General features: G+C 37.2%; 1 protein-coding gene across 2 annotated transcripts in view; it reads left to right on the top strand.

Annotated features, from left to right (window-relative positions):
- The window catches only part of Ctnna2 (catenin alpha 2), a 1,097,293-nt gene that overhangs the window by 203,430 nt on the left and 873,562 nt on the right, over positions 1-20,301 (top strand). For both annotated transcript variants that reach the window (XM_048416544.3, XM_048416545.3), the window contains exon 3: positions 12,003-12,198. In XM_048416544.3, coding sequence (XP_048272501.1) covers positions 12,003-12,198 — 196 coding nt within the window. The remainder of the gene's footprint in view (positions 1-12,002; positions 12,199-20,301) is intronic.

Here is a 20,301-nt window from a genome sequence, read left to right on the forward strand (position 1 = left end):
ACACACATGCAAGGTAGGCTTCATAGCTTTTCATTTCTACCCTACTTCACATTTCAATCAGCAATGCTAAATACTTCAGTCCTGATCACCCAAGACACGTTCTACAATTTCCATGCATTAATGGTTTTAAAGAGAAATTATGTCTTTAGTTAGAAAACTCACTGCCTCCCTTTTTTTACGAATTGTCCAAATAAAGATTCACAAGAAGAATCTTGACAAGGATAATTACATTCTGCTCATTTACCCCTCCTTCATCAACAATTCCACAGAATCTTCAGAAAAGCAATGTTTAAGAAGCATGGCTGCACACCAAAGCAATGCATTCAAGTGGAAGGCGGGCGTTCTGTCCATGGAGATGACCCACAGGAAATGTCAACGTGGTCTTTTCTCATGTTATTGGCATTTCACCAGCAGTTTATAACCTAATGGGAGAACAATAATGTGCACGTACATATCAAATCCAGGAAATGTCAGCAGATTATGTAATTATCTCTTTGAAAAGCCAGGGATTCTTTTAAAGTGGGGTATGTCATGCATGCTCTGAGGAAATTCTGCAGACACACCAGTTAGCTAGCCATAAGAACAATGGATTTTTATTTTGAAAGTTTACATAATGTATCAAGTGAGACAAACCTACACTTACCACTGTTTTAAGGGATAACCTGAACATGTCAGATAAATTAAAATTTCAATTATTAGTCTTTGTAAGTTCCTGTAGCCTCTAATGTGCATTTTTAAATCCTTTCTTTGAATTTGCTCTTAGGCAATTCTGTTCATATCTAAATTACATTTGGATTACTGCTCGCCCCCTGTCCAGTCTTCCTCCCACTTCTGTTAGGTCACTCCTCCTACAATTCCCTTTCAATCCTTCATTTCCAGTTTGAAACCCACTGAGTTTTGATGGGTTTATCTGTTTAATCACGGGTTTGGGACTTTACATTGGAATCCTCTGGGTGACTCAGAGGATAGAAAGGTAGATACAATAACTGTCTCTCCCTCACAATCTATAAGTAGCCATTTGTTAAGGCCCAATAGATCCTTCTCTGATTTGTCATGGGATGTTAGTAAACTCAATTTTGTGTATATTTATTGCATACAGCTGATTTGTGGAATGACAGCTTTGTCTATGCAAGGCCCATAAGATAGCATTTCACATTATTGCTCCCCTTCTTCTGACTCAAAATCCTTTCCACCCTATGTCCTTAATGATCCCTAAGTCTCAGAACAGTTAGGATGAATAACCTCTAACATGCAATTACTTTTCAATGGATGCAAGACCTTATCTTAGAAATAGGGACTGAACTTGTGATTCCTAATTTATAAACATACTATGTATAATGGGCTGGAAATAGTTGGATAGTGCTCCATATTTGGATGACATTATGTTACTATTAATTATTATATGTGATATTTTGATTCTAGAAGAGAAAATATAGAATTGAAAATATTTCAATCACTGAAAGATTGATATTTTGGGAAATTTTCTATTTGTTGTTTTGTGAGAAACCTGTGTGTGCTGATAGGGAAACATGACATTTTCGTAGCTTTTAGTACGTTTTTCCTAATCCTGTCTACCTGGGGTTTGCAAGTGCTAGACACGAAATGTGAGAACAGTAGTGTTCCTTCCATGCTAGTACATGTGTACATATTCATTTTTATTTTTAATTTAGGTGATTATTATTGAATTTTTAATATAAAAATCAGTCATTGGATTCTCTAAAATGTGACCTGAAATTTAGCTTTAAAATGTATTCTAGTTATTAAGATTTTACAAAACTTTATTTAAGATATATGTCAAATAGCAATGGCACAGGCACATGCAAAGACATTAACTATAGGCAAAGGCTTCTATGAAAGTATGAGAGAGAAAGAGAGCACTTGATGTCTTTATTGAAGTATGAAAATGAGTACCTTACTTTTATCTGATAAGATAATGCTTTCGTTTACTTTTAATTGTTTGTTTGAGTACAGTTGCTTACAGAGGCCAGAAAAAGGTGTCATATCTTCTGGAGCTGTAGTCCCAGACAACTGTGAACCATCCTATGTGGATGCTCGGAACCAAACTAAGTTCTCCCAGAAGTGTTCCTAAATAGTTGTTTTTTAATGATTTTTCAAGTTTATTTTAATCTATATTGAAGTTAGTGGTTAGTGTGCTGGTCCTCTCCATAGCAGGTTTAAGTGACAAAGAAGGCTTTTGAATGATGCCCCCACTCCTTTCTGATGCATGTATTCAGTTAGTCATGGACTTTTGCTCATCATTTTAGTTCAAAGAAAGGGGGAAACTTTAATTTTTTGCAAGAGAAAGCTTTAGTTTTATTTTATAAAAACTAGTTATATGAAAAATGCTTTCATTTTATTAATTTATTTTTAGAAACTTTCATATACATACATAATACAATCCATTTGTTCTCTCCATCCATCTTCTCCTATCTCCCTTCCACCCCTATCAAATCTAACTGTTCCTTTCCCAAATTCATGACTGTTCATTTGTCATATGAGCTATTGCCATTAATCAGGGCAATCTGTGTGAACAAAGCTGTAGACAGTGACTTCCCATCTCATTGAATATATCCATAGGAAGTAGTTCAACAGTGAGAATCAGGGCCCCCTGAGTCCCTCTTCCATCCATTTCTTGTTGTTAATGTGCTCATTTTTGGGCAGGTGCAATGTAATAATCTGCAGTAGCTGGAATTTCATGATTATAATAGCTACGTATTGTTGGGAAGATGGCATTTGAGAGCCCTTTTTAACCTCTCTTCCAGTTTTTATAACCTTCCTACCCACTCTTTGGAGTGATCAGAAATAACAAATGCATGATTAACAGTATTTCCTAGTGTCTAGTGTGTGACATATCTGAGTTGTACTGAGGCACATCAGGGTTTTTGGTATTGAGGAAGATACCCTGATGTTAGGAGGCTTTGCAGTATTTACCAGTATAATCTTTATGTCTCAAACTGACAAAGCAGACAAAGACTAGTTATCCAGTGAATAACTATCACTCATAGTGAATAACTATCTCATTCAAATGTGTACTTTATGTCTTCAAGTACAAAAATAATCATGCAAATAAAATTTGTGCAGTTAGAAGAAATCACAATTATTTCACGGTAAAACGTAATATGTTTAAAGTTCTTAAGGAAAATTTAAAATGGGAATTTCCATTTTCTCCAGATGTTTTGATGCATACCCTTTTTTTTTTGTTCTCCAAAATAGTTTATTTTAGGGGGTAGATTATGCTCCTCCCTTTCGAAGATATCTGGAAGCTGGTAGCCCAGGGAGGCTATATGGCACATTCAGACACTGAATAATTTTAATGGAGGATGTGATTAAGTGTCCTCCACTCTCCCAAGCATGGGGATATTTTCTGATATCATCGAAATAATCGAACAAGTGCGGTAGTTGGTTCATGAAGTTCTGAATACTTTAGCCTTTGGACAAGCGAGTGTGTAAGAGTCTCATTTAGTACAGAGTTGTTGCAAATGGCATTTAAATATTTTCCGATAGGAGAACACACTCAGTTCTTTGGGCATCTATTTGAATTAAGTTATAAGAAAAATGTAAATACCCACAAGAGCCATTTCTATTTCTGACAGCTGGAAGCCATCTTCCATGTACCCCCTAATCCGGCCAACCACACCTAAAATTCTCAACGGAGTGCAAGTACACCCAGAGATCAGTAAAACCCTGTATATGTCGCTGCATAGGACAACGGCCCAACTTTAATTTCAGAGTCTCCAAGAAAACAGAGTTTCAAGCCATTTTTAAATTTTGTTTTCTTCCACCGAAGTGTACCAGCAGGACTGGGTGCCCTTGGTGTGAACCGCCCTCTTTCACCTGGGACTAGAGGGAAGCGTGTTTGCTAGCTGTCAGGCACATGTGTTATGTCAGAAAGTCATACGACCCCATCTGGGTTCCGCTCTTTGTTTAATAGATCACAGAGTTCCTGATGCCCATTCAATTAATTAATAGTAGAAGAGTCCAGCATTAGACATTTCTATAAGCTCTTTATGACAAGCAGAGGAAGATAAGCGTTTCATTAGTGTGATGACCACTTGCACCTAATTCTTTGATTTGCCCTAGATAAGCAACTCAAAGTGATGCATATCTTTAATCCAAGCATTTAGTAGGCAGTGGTGGCAGGAGGATCAGGAGTTTGAGGTCATTTTTAGATACATAGAGAGCTTGTGTCCGATCTGTACAACAGAAGATGGTATCTCAAAACAAACAAAATTATAAAAACAAGGAAATATAATAAACATGGTAGGCCGTATTACTTCACATGATTTGAACTGACCATCTAACCATCTATATAAATTCATTTAACAATACTGACGCCAATGTCACCACTTACAATATATTTTTAATGAATCTTCTGTTATAGTGAGTATATGAGACAGAAAACTTCTACAGAAAGATGCTTCAATGTTGCATAGGTTGGCAGTTTCTGTTTGTGATCAGTTACACAAGCTAGCGCCTTGTGTGATAGAGTAAGCCATGTCTATTTGCCCACAGTCATTCTCTCCATGACCAGAATGTGCGAGAGAGAATGAGGGGAACCAAAGTAAATGAAGGTGCAAGGATCTGACTATCCAATGTGAGGACATACCCCAAAGACCTGATGACATCTTTCTAGGCACAATCTCTTAACAGTTGCAACATTTCCCTAAAACTCCATCCCAGATATCAGGCCTGCAAATTATGTATGATCGAGGGACACTTACAGTATAAATAGTAGACATTAGCTGGCTTCTTGATTTTTAAATATTTATTTACTTTTATTTTATGTGTGTATGAACATATTTATTTTTGTCTGTATGAACATAAGCATGTCACTCTGTGCTGCAGGAGATGAGATCTTAAAACACATAATGATGATAAAATGCTAACAAATAATAACATACAGTGTACACAATTCTATAGAGGTCGGAAGAGAACACTGGATTCTCCAGCACTCGATTTCCAACAGTTGTATGTAATTGTGTAGGTGCTGGGAACCAAACTCAACAAGCTCCTAGAAAGGGCAGAAAGTGCTCTTAACTACTCAACCATCTCTCCAACGGCAACGATTTTTTTTTTCAATTATATCTATTTATGTGTATGAGTGTCAATGTATGCCACGTATCTTAGGGTTTCTATTTCTGTGAAGACACCATGACCACAGCAACTCTTATAAAGGGAAACATTTAATGGAGGCTGGCTTTTGGTTTCAGAGGTTTAGTCCATTTTCATCATGGTGAGAAGCATGGAGGCTCACAGGCGGACGTGATGTTGGAGAAAGAACTGAGACTTCTGCATCTTGATCTGGAGACAGAAGAAGGAGACAGTGTCACCAGGCCGAACTTGAGCATATAAGACCGCAAATCCTTGCCTCCACAGTGACACACTTCCTCCAACAAGGTCACACATATTCTAACAAGGCCACAATTCATAACAAGGTTTGAATGCTGTAGGTCAAGCATTCAAACGCATGAGTTTCTGGCAACCCATGCAAGCCATAATACTATGTGTATGGGTGGAAGTGCCCAAGAAGGCAGAAAAGGGCTGTAGAATCCTTGCAGCTAGAGTTAGGGGCAATTCTACAGGGCCATGTGGGTCTACAAACTGAATTCTCATCCTCTGTAATACCAGTTACATGTTTTCCTTGAAATTTTATAGTTGGCATTTCTTACATTCAGTAATGAGAACTTTGCTTGCACGACTTTAGATTTGTGATCTGTATCTCCATGTTGTAGATGTGAAAACATAACCAACTTTTTGTAACACTGTTCAGTAGCAATCAAATTATACCTAAGCCTTTGAAATATGATAAAAATGCTTTTCTTTTACTGTATATGAACAGTCATGATCAATTAAAATTGTTTCTCAAGGAAAAGAAGAAATACTACCAGCAAACCTAAAAGCTTTCTTTAATCTATACAAGGTTAAAATATAAATATTGAAATAGTAACCTGAAATATCAAAAGAAGCAAAATGAATTGTATATTAGGTATATGCACATGTGTGTATGTATGGAGTGTATGTTGGAGTTCATACTAATAAGCAAATGCTTTATAAACATATCTATTTGCATGTATATGGAACAAAATGCATTAGTCATCTAGCAATTGTTCATTCCTTTACTAATAGCATTATATACCTCATATACAATGTGTATGTTTAATAAGAATGATTTAAAATTTTCAAGAAGATATTTAATTAAGTACAAATAATATGTGAACACAGTTAATATTAGCTACAGTGCCAGACTGTTCATTAAAATCTCACACATATCGCACTTTAAAAGTGTCTTCTTATTGCAAAATATCTACACGGACTTTTCTCAACCATGGTTTATACGCCTCCAAAGGAAACTTTAGTGCCTGAGTATCTTTTTTAGCATTGGCATTTTTGTCCTTACTAGCTGGCCTCCAAGATTGCTGGGAGGGTGACAGTAATAGCCCAAGTGGAGAAATCCACACATTGCACAGTCTTGTGTCTGTTAATTAACTACATCATATTCAGATGAGGCTGGTGGACCCCCAGTTTCAGTTAGACCGACTGTAAACAAGACCCAGTAATGTCCCGTCTGCTCTGCAGCGCTGGTATTGCTGTTGCTTGCCGTTGTTCCTCAGTTTTATGTGGAATCTGGGGATGAATCTTGGGTCCTTCAGCTAGTCTATGAGCACTCTGCAGACGGAGGTCTCTCCCCATGCCTGTGGTGGCCCTTAGGAGAAGACAGGCTAGATTTAGCTGAGTTCTTTAATTAGAGCTGATTGGAAAATATTTGTACTTAGCCTGGTTTCAACTTTCTAGTCTTTGAACAGTCTGCTTTTGTTTTGCTTTAAAGTTAGTAAATGCAAAACAGTGAATCATGAATAGAGTGGAATCTTTCCCTAATTATTTTAGGGACTTTCTAGACAGCATGAGTTTCCTGTCATGGGTGCTGATGACTCAAAAAGATTTTTAGAAAGACAAATGCCTTCCTACTCACTTTACACTGCTTCAAAACATTGGCTGCTTTGCTGAAAAACAGACCTTGCTGCTTTGGGCCACAGAAGGACACTGTGATCAGCGCTGAGTTTGTGTGGTGCCACCACCGATTAGAATAGATCTGAGAGAATGATGCTGCTGTGAGGTGCTGTTGTCTTGGCATGAAAGCTCACTGAGCTTACTTTAATTTTTAGTGGTGCCTGAAAAACAAAAACAAAAACAAAACAAAACAAAACCAAAAAACAACAAAAAATAAAAACACTTGTTTTCATGTGTTTGGATAGGAAAAAACTTACCATCATGGTGCAGTTTACAACACTGAGTTGGATGTTCTGTTGGGGTCAGTATGGGAGTAATAGATTAACATGTAGGGTCCACAAATTTGTAATATATTTAACTCATTATAAAAATAAATCATAATTATTACAAATTTAGTGGCCACAGGGTAAGATTGAGCCTGCTTTAGGGAAGTGCCAATATTTTAGCAGTAATATCATGGAAATTCCCATGTGTAATGAGAAGACTGCTTCATCAGTAACTACTCAGTGTACACACCAAAATATCTACCCCACTTGGTGGTGGTGTGCCCCATTGAGAAGAGAGACACGCACCAAGTCAATAAGGACACATTTCAAACTGTGCTTGTATGAAAACAACACAATGCAAACCATTTTGTTTACCAAACTGGATGTATCAGCATAAAGAAGTTATTAATATTTGAGAAGACAGAAAAGTCAGAATTTTCTTGTGTTTTCTTTAGTTAGAATACTCTCAAGACCCATCTTATACTTCCTAGGGAAACTGCTAGTACAGTCCTTGTGTGCCATCAGGTGGGCTTTGACTCTTTATGTCTCTTACTGTAGTAGGACGTGCATAGTCTTCACCATGGAACCCCCCCCTCCGCCCACCCAGGAGGACTTCCTGTGAGCCGATGTTCCTGGACAGGTCAATGCCAGAAGGCATCACTTACCCAAAACCATGCAAGTCTGAATATCCAATCTTATACACGGGGAGCACATCAACTCTATGCTACCACTTTCTTATTAGAATATATCCTTGCTGCTCTGATCCCTGGATGCAAACTCTGTTCCCACAGGGATGCTGACTGCAGGAGATGGTGACTCCAAATTCCTTGTGTAATAGGTGCTGAATGTATCTTTGGGGCTAGAGTGCCTTTCTTCTTTAACATCTTTTTAGTTCTTGATCATTAGAATTTCTTTGGTTTTTATTTGTTTGCTTTCTTGATTGGCTTTACAAATGAAAAATCACTTCCTTTTCCTCTCTCTCTGTTCATTAAGACCGAGTGACATGGTTTTTGAAATTCTTTTGCTTTTCTTATACTCTGTTTAGTGTACACACTGTTTGAATTCCCCCCGGTCATAGTATGACAAAACACCTGTCAGAAAGAACATAAATGGAGAAGGCTTGATTCTGGCTCATAGTTTCAGCAGCATCTTATGAATTTATTATATATCTGAATGTGCTATTTGTAGTCTATGTGGGGAAAAATGCATGTCTTTCTTAGCTTGAGTCCTCTTAGGAGTGTGGTGGAGAATGAGTTATTCAGGTTATCTTAAATGTTCTTTGCTAAATGCTATCACTTTCTCCATGTAACACTATACTCATTATACTGTAGATATCTCTGGTAATATTAACTCAAGATTATGAAAAATTTGAGTGCATCAGATGTATTAGTTGCTCATCTCAGTTTGTGGGTTACTGCTATTTTCTTAGTTTTTAAAAAAATCATTTTATCAATTATTTAAAAGTCAACATCCTCCTTGTTATTATATGCACTCAAATTATTTTGTATTTTTTCACATTTTCTCTAGAAGCCTTTTTATAGAAAATCATGTATGTGTATTATATTGCAACCATGCCCTGCCTCCATCTTGCATCTTGTCCCACCAGGTTCTTCCCATTTTTATTTAATCATTTTACACACACACACACGCAGTATAACATGTTGGGTTGATGAGTAGATTTAGGGTTACTCATATGTATATGTTTTCAGTTTTGAGGACTAGGTATTAGATAACCAATTAGGAGCCTAGACTTGGAGAAAACCGATCTCTCTCAACAGTCAATAATTGCCTATAGGTCTTCATGTAGAGTTTAGCCTTGTGGTATTTATCTAATCCTTTGAAATGTCAACTGGTATTGCCATTATTTAACTGTTCTTTATGGGCCATAATGTTAAGAATCTGTGGGTGTAGCTTCTATATCATATGCAGATGATACACTCTCACAACATATGTTCTGGTTGTCTTGATCTTGCAATCTCTCCACCTGTTCTTCTGTGGTTTTTTTTCCCATGAGTCTTAAGGGTAGGGATTGTGTTGCAGATGTTTCAGCTGGGGCTGGGCCATCAGTGGTTCTTTGTATTTTTATCGGTTGCTTTTTTTAATGGTCTGTGTCTGTTGCAAAGAGAAGTTCCTCTAATGAGAAGTTAGAGCTACACTTATCTGTGCGTGTAAGGGTAAGTATGAAAGAGATTGATACTGGTTTGGGAACTTAGCAGTAGGAGATTCTCCTCTAGGTTCCATGGTTTCACCAGTCACAGTTGGCTAAGTCTACAATACTAACGTGAACTATCGCCTGTTAAGCAGGAAGATGGAAATGCCACAGTGGAGGATATCTTGACATTCTGGTCATTGTTGTGCTTCATAGGCGTTACGGCTGGGTAGGTCTCTTAATTACCTTTCTTCCTTATCAACTTGTGCTTGATGGATTCTGGAACTCAGTCAGGAGTCTTCCTGGTCAAATCCAGCCTGATTTCTCCACCTGCTCTGTCTGAACTGTGTGTGAAGCGCCTTCAGCAACACAGACTTAACTATAAATTGAATAAGATGATTTAATGTCTATTTTGTCTAATACTTTATGTCACTTCCTCATGTGGTTTACCTAATTTATTGATTTTTCCCTCCAGTAAAATAACAGATAATAGCAACAATAGGGATAATTGTTTCTTTGTTATTAGCTGTTGAAGACCTATGTGCTTTCATGCACATACATCGCTTTCTATCTTCTCTCTTTATTCCTTCTTTCCCCTTTAACTAGTGAGTAATCCTAAGCTTTTAAAAGACAATTAAATTAATTGGCTTAAGAATTATTGCTTTTTCCTTAGGAGCTCCCAGATCATGTGCCATGTTTATTTTTGTCCATACAAACAAATATTTGCTCTCCCTGTATGATGGTTAACACAATCTAGAATAACCAGAAAATATAGTCTCAAGTAGGTTATCTAAATTAGGTTGACTTGTAGGTATGTCTACAAGAGTGTGAATCTAGGTTCACAGGATACCCCATTCTATGTGGATAGCACTAAACACTTGGCAGGAGATCAGTGGTTGTATACAAGTGGGAAAAGTGAGCTGAACCCCAGGTGACATGCATTAATTCATTGCTCTCTAATAAAGATTATGGATTCAGTGTAGCTAACTTTGTCAAGCTTTGATTTCTTCAAAATTATGGACTATGGCCTCTATTTCTTCCTCTTCTTCATTGAGGTGCTTTTGTGAGGGTGTTTAATGACAGCAACATGAAGGAAACTAAGATAGCCTTGTTATTATGAGTATCTTCTAAATTACACATAATACAGTAATGCACAGAGATAGTAGAAGAGTGACATTTGTTTACTTTTTCAAGAGATGAACCTTGTGATGTAGACATTCAGCTATTTTTGTAGCTTCATGATTGGCTCCCAGTTCTTAAAAACTGCCAGTCTACCAAAAATTAGTATTTCCTTTCCCATTCTATTCTTTTTCTAATTTGAAAAGTGTACCAACATAGATCACAAATATTCACAGAACTATATAATATGATAAGAATGACTTACAGCTAAATGAAAATAACAAATATTTTCTCTGGTGAAAAGTGCATAGACTAAGCTGAGGTTTTTTGCAATGGTTGTTATTGCTTGCTTGGAGTGTACATTGTTCCTAGGTATTGGACTCTTCTGGAGCCTTGATCTTCTTGGAGAGTAGCATGTTGTTGTAGTCATTGTGTCCTCATTACAGAAAATACTCCTGCACATCAGAAAAGCAACACCTGTGACAAGTATGCCTTTCTTTTCATGATTCTTTCTTGTGGCTGGGACTGTAAAGAGTGGAATGTGTCACTCATTGAATGCACATTTTATAGTAAAACTGCCACTAGCTGACATTCTAATTTTAATGTTATTAGATTTTTGTGTGTGCTACGTTTTATATAATGTTCATGCTGAAATGTCCTTGTGTTTATATAACTTACTGTGTCTAATTAATCAAAAGAGATCTGAATATAGTAGCTCCTAATAATGTATTGACCACTTTTCTACTGCTGGTCCTACCTATACTGACCATCAAGCTACATGTTGAGTTGAAGCTTTGTATCCTTTGGTGCTGTCAGTGGCATCATGACATTGACTAATGGCTTTACTCACTCCACAATGTAGAGGAACCATCATGACTGTACCATTTGATGGAACTTTTCTTTGGACTGGCTTCCTTAATAACTGAATTTAGCATGATACAAGTAAATTGAAGCAAATCACAAAACTCTCCCTCTTGGGAAGCTGATATGTTCCTTGTTCAATACCAAAAAGAAATAGCAACAGTTATGAAAATATTATAGAACACCTGTATTTATTCCTCCCCTTTAGATTTCTCTCTGATGCAGAAAAAGGTTCCAGAGTCCATAGGGATTAACAAGTTTGTTTGAAAGACATTAAAAGCTTTAATAACAAAGTAGTTCTTTCTATATAATGGTAAGATTAAATTGGCAATTGAGATATATTTTCAAGTTACAGTATTTAGAAAGAAGTTAGGGCTGGAACTATGACTTAGAAGTTATGGGCAGTTGTTCTTCCAGAAATTCTATGCTCCTCCACCAGCATAAAGATTGGGCAGCTTACAACTGCCTGTAACCATAGCTTTAGATACACCAACACCTTTTCCTGGCCTTAATGGATAGTTAGAAATTATGAACAAACAGCACATCTCTAGAAAGTCATTCAGAGTGTTTTTTTTGATAGCTTTTCTTTTGTGTTCCAGGTGACAACACTTGTCAACACAAGCAACAAAGGTCCATCGGGTAAAAAGAAAGGGAGGTCAAAGAAAGCCCATGTTTTGGCAGCATCTGTGGAACAAGCTACCCAGAACTTCCTGGAAAAGGGTGAACAGATTGCTAAGGAGAGTCAAGACCTCAAAGAAGAGTTGGTGGCTGCTGTAGAGGATGTGCGGAAGCAAGGTAGGTTGAATAATATTGTATAGTTGCTGAGGTTTGCTGTGTGAATAGGACATTGTTCTTTACAATCAGAGGAATATTTTACTTTGTTTGCTCTCTGCACAATGATGTTCGCAATGTTTGCGGGATTAGTTGCATAAATATTTTGATGTTGAAGTGTGGGTATGACTCCAAATACCATACTTTTCCTTTTATTTAGAAATCTTTCTATTTCTTGCCCTTGGTAGATGGAAAAAAATTCTCCAGTCCAACTCACACCTTGGTATGGATTTGGAAGACACTGTCTATATAAAATGACTGAATATTCTGAACTTTAAGGAGAATAGGAGAGAAAAATGAAAAAGCATATAGAATTATATTTTTAGCCCATGGCTTTTCTCACACATCTAGCTAGTTAGCAAACAGTTTAACATTTTGAAAACTTTTTATTTGCAATCAAATACATGTAACATAAAAATAACATCTGAACTGCTTTTAGGGTTCATTTATAGTTTAGTGTTGGTAGGTCTATGCACAACCTTAAGAAACTTATTGCTAGGTTTTTTTTCACTTTAGAAAAGTAAAGCTGCATACATTTATTCAATTATACATATGCTCTCCCCAAAAGTCTCTGGGAATCACTCCTCATCAGTTTGACAACTCTTGCTATTTCACAGAAGCGGGATCCAGCAGTATGTCATATTCTGGCTGGCTTATTTCAGTAAGTACAGTGTCTTCAATAACCGTAGACACTGTGGCAGATACCACAATTTTAGTTTTTCATAGCTAAATAATAGTCCATCAAATATATGTCCACAGCCTTTTGAATGGGCTTCACTATTTTGCTCTTGTGAACAAAATTACTACTTAAATAAATAAACATATAGATTATGATTAACTTTAATTATCAGTTTGATGCCACTTAAAATCACCCAGACAAAGAGACTCAAGCGTTTGCATGCAGTTGATGCTTTGTAGGGATTGTTTCAACTAAATTTATGGATGTGGAAAGACCAAGCTCTCTGGAGGCAGCACCATTCCCCAGGTGAAGTGTCCTGAACTGTTTGAACATAGAAGTGACATTCTTTCTGACATTCTTTCTCAGTCAATGGAAGCATATATCAAACTATCTGTTGGACACTGATTTATATGTCTAAGGGAATGCTTCATTAAATACTTGTTGAATAGATGAGTCATCTATTTATATTCTTTGTGCATTCTTACTGTCTTTTGCTGGTCACAGATGAATGTTTAGTGTCTTAAATGAAAAACCTTTCCTCTTTTCATGCAAGCACACATTTTCTCCATTTCTTGTTTATGTGATATACATATTTGTGTGCATATTTTTTGCAAGTTTGAGGACCCACATGTGCTTGGTATCTATTTTACTGGAGTGTAATTTTGATGTGGGGAATCAATCTCTTGACTTTCCACTTTACTCAATGAGACAGGATCCCTTAATCAAACTTGGGGTGTGCCGATATAGCCAATCTTTCCTACCAAATTTTTCTGTGTAACCCTTGTCTCCAGTTTCTAAGGCTACAATTATAGGAAGAATATCATAGTCATCCAAAATTTATATGGATTTCTGGCGATCAGAACTCTAGTACTCACAGTTTTGTGGTAAGAGCTTTAACCACTGAGCTGTCTTCCCAGATGCTGACTGTGCTTCATACGACGGTTCTTTGGCATTCCTCCTAAAAGTTAACTTCATTTATATGACACTAATACAAATCACTAATCCAAATTGCTACTTCTCCTGGACATATTTAATGTTCCATATTCCACCTTATGTGAACAGAGTACGAATGTATATTTGTCCTGAAATTATGAATGCCTCTAGGTTTTGAAATGCACTTGAACATTGAAAGTTTTCTGAATTATGATTAGACACTTGCTTGCCTTCATGCCTCTGTGCGCTAGATAATTACATTTTGCTGTTGTTTTCTTATGTATACTAATGTGCACATGTAAGATATGTAAGGTGCACTCAGGTTGATAACTGTTTGCACCTGAGAAGCCCTGCATGGTCTCAAGATACTGAACACTTTTACAGTGGAGAGTTTTGGTCTCTCTACTTCTTTAAGCATCTGTCTTCACTAATAAGTTTTTCTGCTTAGTTTCAGTAGCAACCACTTTAGGTTCTCTCTCTTTTTCCTTTCTGCTTCTGAGTTGCAGTCTTTGGAGCTTGGTGTTTGGTTGTCATGAACTTATATGAAGGTTATATGAAATGGTCTATTGTAACTCCAATAGAATAATCAATTGGCTAGATTTCCCTTGTCGTGTGATAAAACAAGATTTTAATTTAGGACAGCGTACAGTGGTTGCTGTTCAGAGAATAGTTGAAGATTACTCTGTGTTATCCATCTTCTGTTACAGATGCTTAGGAGTAACCTGTATGAAACCCTGTGTTCATGTGTTCCTTTTTCTGAACAGTTTAACATTCAAATGCCCCTTACTGTAACATGCAAAGTAAAGGTCAAATTACTGAAAAGCTTGATCAGAACTCCTCCTTTAGTATCCTTGATTTTGGATATCTTCCTTGCACTCTAAATGCTACACAGCTGTCAGAGTGGGACAATTTCCAGGCAATGGAGTTCACAAGCTCTGGTTCTGCTACTATACCTGCAGATTATACGTTCTCCTTTCGGACGTTCCCCAGTGACAATTTAGCTTTCTTCACTGTGTGATCTCTGTAGCCCATCTGGCTTCAGTCGGTTTTCATAATGTTGCTTTACTTGGGCTTTTATGCACAGTGTAAAGCCGCGCTGATTTTAGAGTGATCAGAAAAAAGAAACCCATGGGGAAAAAGTGTGAATGAGGGCAGGAGAATTATTTATTTGACCTTTAAAGTACAATATCACACATTCCATCAAAGAAATTTATGTCTTTATTAACATAGAACATAAAAATCATGTAACCATTTACACTTGGAGGTAATAGTTTCTTTTAAAGTGTTTTCTTCAGTATACATGGCTTATTTATTTAATAATATATAGGTGGAACAAATTTATCAGCTTTATTATTGCATCGACAGTTCTCCTGCCTTCCTTTCCTCCTTCTCTTGCCTTTTCCTTCTCTCTCACTCTATTTCTTCCGCTTCTTCCTCTTCTCCCTCTTTCCTTTCTTCTCCCACATCCTTTTTTTTCTCACTTTCTATTTCAGTCTCTCTAGTGTTAAAATTGGTTTCAAGATTTTGCCCAAACTAAGCAAATGATTTACCTCTGACCTTCAGTCCTCAGCCTTGTTTGCACATGTTCAAGTAAAATCTTTAAAAACATCATCACTTTTTTTCAGGATAAAGAGAAACTTGGAGGTTTGCATGTTCGTTTTCAGATTTATTATATAGAGTCATTTAATTTTGTTTATTTATAGCTTCCGAATGCTTGTGCTTTTAATTATCTGTTCTATTAAGGTCATATATAAAATTGCACATTTAAAATATGTTTACTTCATGTTAGCATGGTTAAGTTTAGTTTTGTTTAAATTTATTTATTGTCACCTGAAAACTTATTATCTTCTTAACTCTAGGTTGCATGCCTGATGTTGAAAACTGCTCAGAATGCGTGGTAACGATTATTTCGCCTTGGAGTTCTCTGCATAAAATTTGTACTTTCAAATTACAATCTGTAAAGGATTCTTTGAAAAGGGCTATGATAATGTATACATGAGGAACACATATCAAATATACATTTTCAAAATTTATATTCCTGTATTTGAAACCTGGAACTATGCTGACTTAAACCTGGATGAAGATAAGATTTCCAAGTGTGTGTATGTATGTGTGTGTGAACTGTCTGTCTGCTCTATCTTAAATAAAATACTTGACAAGTGTATATAATTCCAAGGCTAGGTTTTAACTTCATCATCATAGGGACTACACTGTCTAGCCAGGCGCTTGATGCTTTAATACACAGTGAGTGTTGGTGAGGGCAGAGGCTGTCTTGGCTATCTTTCAAATGCAGAGACAAAATGCCATGACCAAGGCAACTTAAAAAAGAAAGTGTTTATTTTGGGGCTCATGGTTTCATGCCTGTTATTGGTGGAAATAGTGGAGGCAGGCAGGTAGACATGGTGCTAAACAAGTAGCTGAAAACTCACATCTCCATCTACAAGAACAAAGCCATGAGAGACGTTGAGTTTGGCATCAGCTTTTGAAACCACAAAGCTCACCCCCAGTGATAACAGCATCTCCAGAAAGGTCACACCTTCTGATTATTCTCAAGCAGGTCCACCAGCTGGTGCATTCAAATATATGTGCCTACAGGGGACCATTCTCATGGGAAATGAGTAGATATTTAGAAGCTTGGTTAAGATTTCAAATTCTAACATTTCTTGGACAAATAGCTAAATCATATACATTAAATCACTCAAGTATGTTAAGAGTCGGTGTATCTAGTTTTGAAATATAGAGAATGACTGTGAGTGAGTATTTTCTTTACCCTGAGTGAGTATTTTTACTAAAAGAGATGAAAGATGTATTAAAAACTTAAGTGTCTATTGGGTGAGTTGGTTCAGCAGGTAAAACATCTTGCCACCAGACTTGGGACCCACATGGTAGAAGGAGCTCCACAAGCACACCTTGGTACTCTAGTGCATGCATGCATGCAGACACAGGCACACAGGCACACACACACACACATACATGTACACACATAAGGTAGAAAAGGAAGGAAGGAAGGGAGGGAGGAAGGAAGGAAGGAAGGAAGGAAAGAAAAAGCATAAATACCACAATAGATTTGTAAGTTATGATTTGTTGATTTAATCTGTATCTTTGCAGATTGCTGTTTTACCTGATTTTCCTTTTCTTCTTCTTGGTGTGCCAATGAGTTTAGTTGTAATTACTTACAGGAGAGTGATTTAGGGACTATTTACAGAGGCATAGGCAACTTACCAATGGCCACACCCCTGAATAAAATGACTTTCCCTCTCCCAGTAACCATGAGTCAGTAGACCTCATCTCCTTCCTATCAATTAATAAACCTGAGTCCTTTCTGGCAGGCTGGTGAAGCAACAAGTTAGCATCCAGTGGTCTTTCTGAGGACTGATTGTCTCTGCATGAGTCAGAAGTGGTGGGACTTGTATGTAGACCCCGCAAGTCACAAGAGAGTAGATGTGTACATAGCAAAACTTTTCAAAAGCAGAGAACACAGACATAGTTATAATCACACCCCTAAATAAAAGCACCCAGAAATCTTAAAGCATAAAAGGTCTTTACCACCAAGACCTTCCTGAACTGAAAGCATGTCTCCAAGTTTGGTTAGTATTAGAAAAATCTGAGAGGCTTTTAAAAACTTAACATCTATTTCTTGTCAGGGAAACCAGATTTCTGGAGTATGACCTGGACAATAATGTTTTAAGCTCAACACTTGATGTTTCTATACAAATTACTTCTGAGCAAATGGACCAAGTTTTCAATTCTGCATCATGTGCATATAGATGATCGATAGATGCTGTTAGCTGGAGACATAGGTGACCGATGCTAAGTGTACATGTCTCTCAACAGTGCCTGTTTTTTCTTAAATTAAATATTTGAATAAGTTCACATCATTTTCTCAAACAAGGTTTAAATCTCAACGGTATTTTGCAAAGCTTCCAACTTTGTAGTTTACTTAGATGTAGGTCCATAAAACTTCCATGGGAAAATCAATATCATAGTTTATATTAAATTATAATACATTGGTAATGTCTTATGATGGAGGGTTTTTCAATCACGATGTACTACAGCACTCAGAAAATATGTAAGAAGATATTTAGTAGTCTAGTCTATGAACCAGTTAAGTATTAAAAAGGTTTCAGAGAGAAGAAAGGTATACGGATGAAATTAAAAAGAAAAAGGTGATGGTAACTGCAAATACTTATTGAAGATTTGTGAAGAATAGTGCAGTGAGGATTTCAAGTCTTTACTGAAGGCTGTGGATCAGTGAGGACTGACAGAGAAGACCTAATCTGATGAGCAGTTCTATATGCAGGTACAACTTCAACTATACTGAGATGGTGGGGAGCATAAAGACTGAGGAAGTTTGGCAGCTAAGATTATTACTGTACACAACATAGTGAGAAGAAGTGGGGAGATAAGGAGGGAGGGAGGAAGACTGAAGCTCACAAGTAACTAGTTGTTACCTCCATAGGGATGTGTTAAAAGATTACCATGCCAAATGTGGTGGTTTCAATAAGAATGGCCCCCTTAGACTCACATATTTGGATGCTTAGGGGTTTCTTTAGGAGATATGGCCTATTAAAGTAGATTTGGCCTTTTGGGGGAAGTGAGTCACTGCAGCTGAGTGGGCTTTGAGATTTCCTAAGGCCAAACCAGGCCCAGGGAATCATTCTCTCTTCCTGTTGCCTGCTGACTGATGTGGAACTCTCAGCTACCTCTTCAGCACAATGTCTGCCTGTGTGCCTCCGTACTTCCCTTCATGATGATAAAGGACTAAACCTCTGAACTTTAAGCCAGACCCAATTAAATGTTTTCCTTTATAAGATTTGCTGTGTTCATGGTATATCTTCATAGCAATAGAACTTTGACCAATGCACCAAGTTTATGAAAAGCTGCTAGAATCAGAAAACGCCTGGTTCAGACACATGGTTTATGTGTAGTTACCACAGCAAATGAAGCCAAACAAAAGCACAGGGCTTTCATTACCCATGACTGTGGTGGGAGCCGTGGGAAGAGATACAGAAAACTGAGTGTTACAAGCATTGCCGAAAGGAGTCAATGCATTTCCCATCTACTTGAAAGGAAATAAGAGTGAGCATTTGGTCATGTATGGGCCACAGGCAACATGACTGGGAAATTTTAAGGGACAGCAGGAACAGAGTTGAAACCAGTTTGATTTTAGACATTGATTAATGAGGAGCCCTCCCTAGCAGATGGTGATGCTGTGGGGATGGGATGTTGGCAAAACAAGGAGATTTGCAAGTCTCTAAGATTGATAAATGAATATCTCAGAGATGTAATGTTCCCTTGAGTAAGTGTGTTAGATCCTGAAGAGGAAAGGGATGAAGGTACAGTTGGAAAGCATGCCCACATTGGGAATTGAAGGTGGAATATAAATAAATTAGAAAAAGGAAGCTGCCATGAAAAAGACAATCAGTAGAGTACTAAAATTTGAAGAAACAGAACTCTTTCTTTCTTTCTTTCTTTTTTTGATTTTTCAAGTCAAAATTTATCTGTGTAGCTTGGGAATAGGACTTTTAATAACAGTGACAGTGATCCATCTGTTAGGATGCTGTCAGCATGTCATATTTTTCTGACACAAAAGACTATGAACAGTTTATATTTTTGCAAGAAAAGTAGAATCTATTACATTTAAAATTGAATTTTCATAAAGACTCTAGTCAAAAAAGAAGGTGTGTGGGGGATAGAGCAGGGAAGCTTGGGAATGCCAGAGAGGGGATTGGTAGAGAAGGAAACGGGACGTAGATGCTGTAAAATGATAGTAGATGGAGCAATAATTGAGCTAGGCAGGAAAGCTAAGTAGACCTGCCTTTATCACTCTGGTGGAGTTAGAATTCAGATGCACTATCACAACCCAGTGTGGATTTTAGTTCCTTTTAAAGGGTTGCAATTAGGGATGGAGGTAGAGTGGTAGTTTAGTGATCTAGTGAAAGTTCCACATGCAAAAGATTCTGGGCTTTAATTCCCAGAATCCTAAACAAAAACAAAAACAAGAAAAAGTAAAAACCACAGAAACAAAACAAATCTCAGTAACCCAGGGTGCTACCAAAGAGGAAGATGAATTTCCAGATGTTTTCACCTCAGATGTTCAAAAAGACACCAAATAAGAGTACAGTGGTGGACAGATAAGAGGAGGATGGATGTGAAAATACCATGAGAGATGCATTCCTGTGGAAATGCCAGGTGCCTGTGTGTTCACCTTACTGCAAATACTATATGTTTTCTAAGATTTCAACTGATACATATTTTATTAAATAAGTACATTGTACATCAACTTTACTTAGTTCAGAGCTGATATGTGTCCTAGGTCCACAAGGTATCCTTGTGGTAAGAGAGTTGGAGAGAACCCTTGATTATTCTTCCATTTCTTTCTCCTTCTGGAGCCCTTGGCTCCTGAGAAGACTGCAGTCCTGCAGTAGAAATAATGACAACATGGGCTTCTGCTT

This window comes from Myodes glareolus, chromosome 6, assembly GCF_982192425.1.
Source record: "Myodes glareolus chromosome 6, mMyoGla1.1, whole genome shotgun sequence".
In the NCBI taxonomy this organism is placed as follows: Eukaryota; Metazoa; Chordata; class Mammalia; order Rodentia; family Cricetidae; genus Myodes; species Myodes glareolus.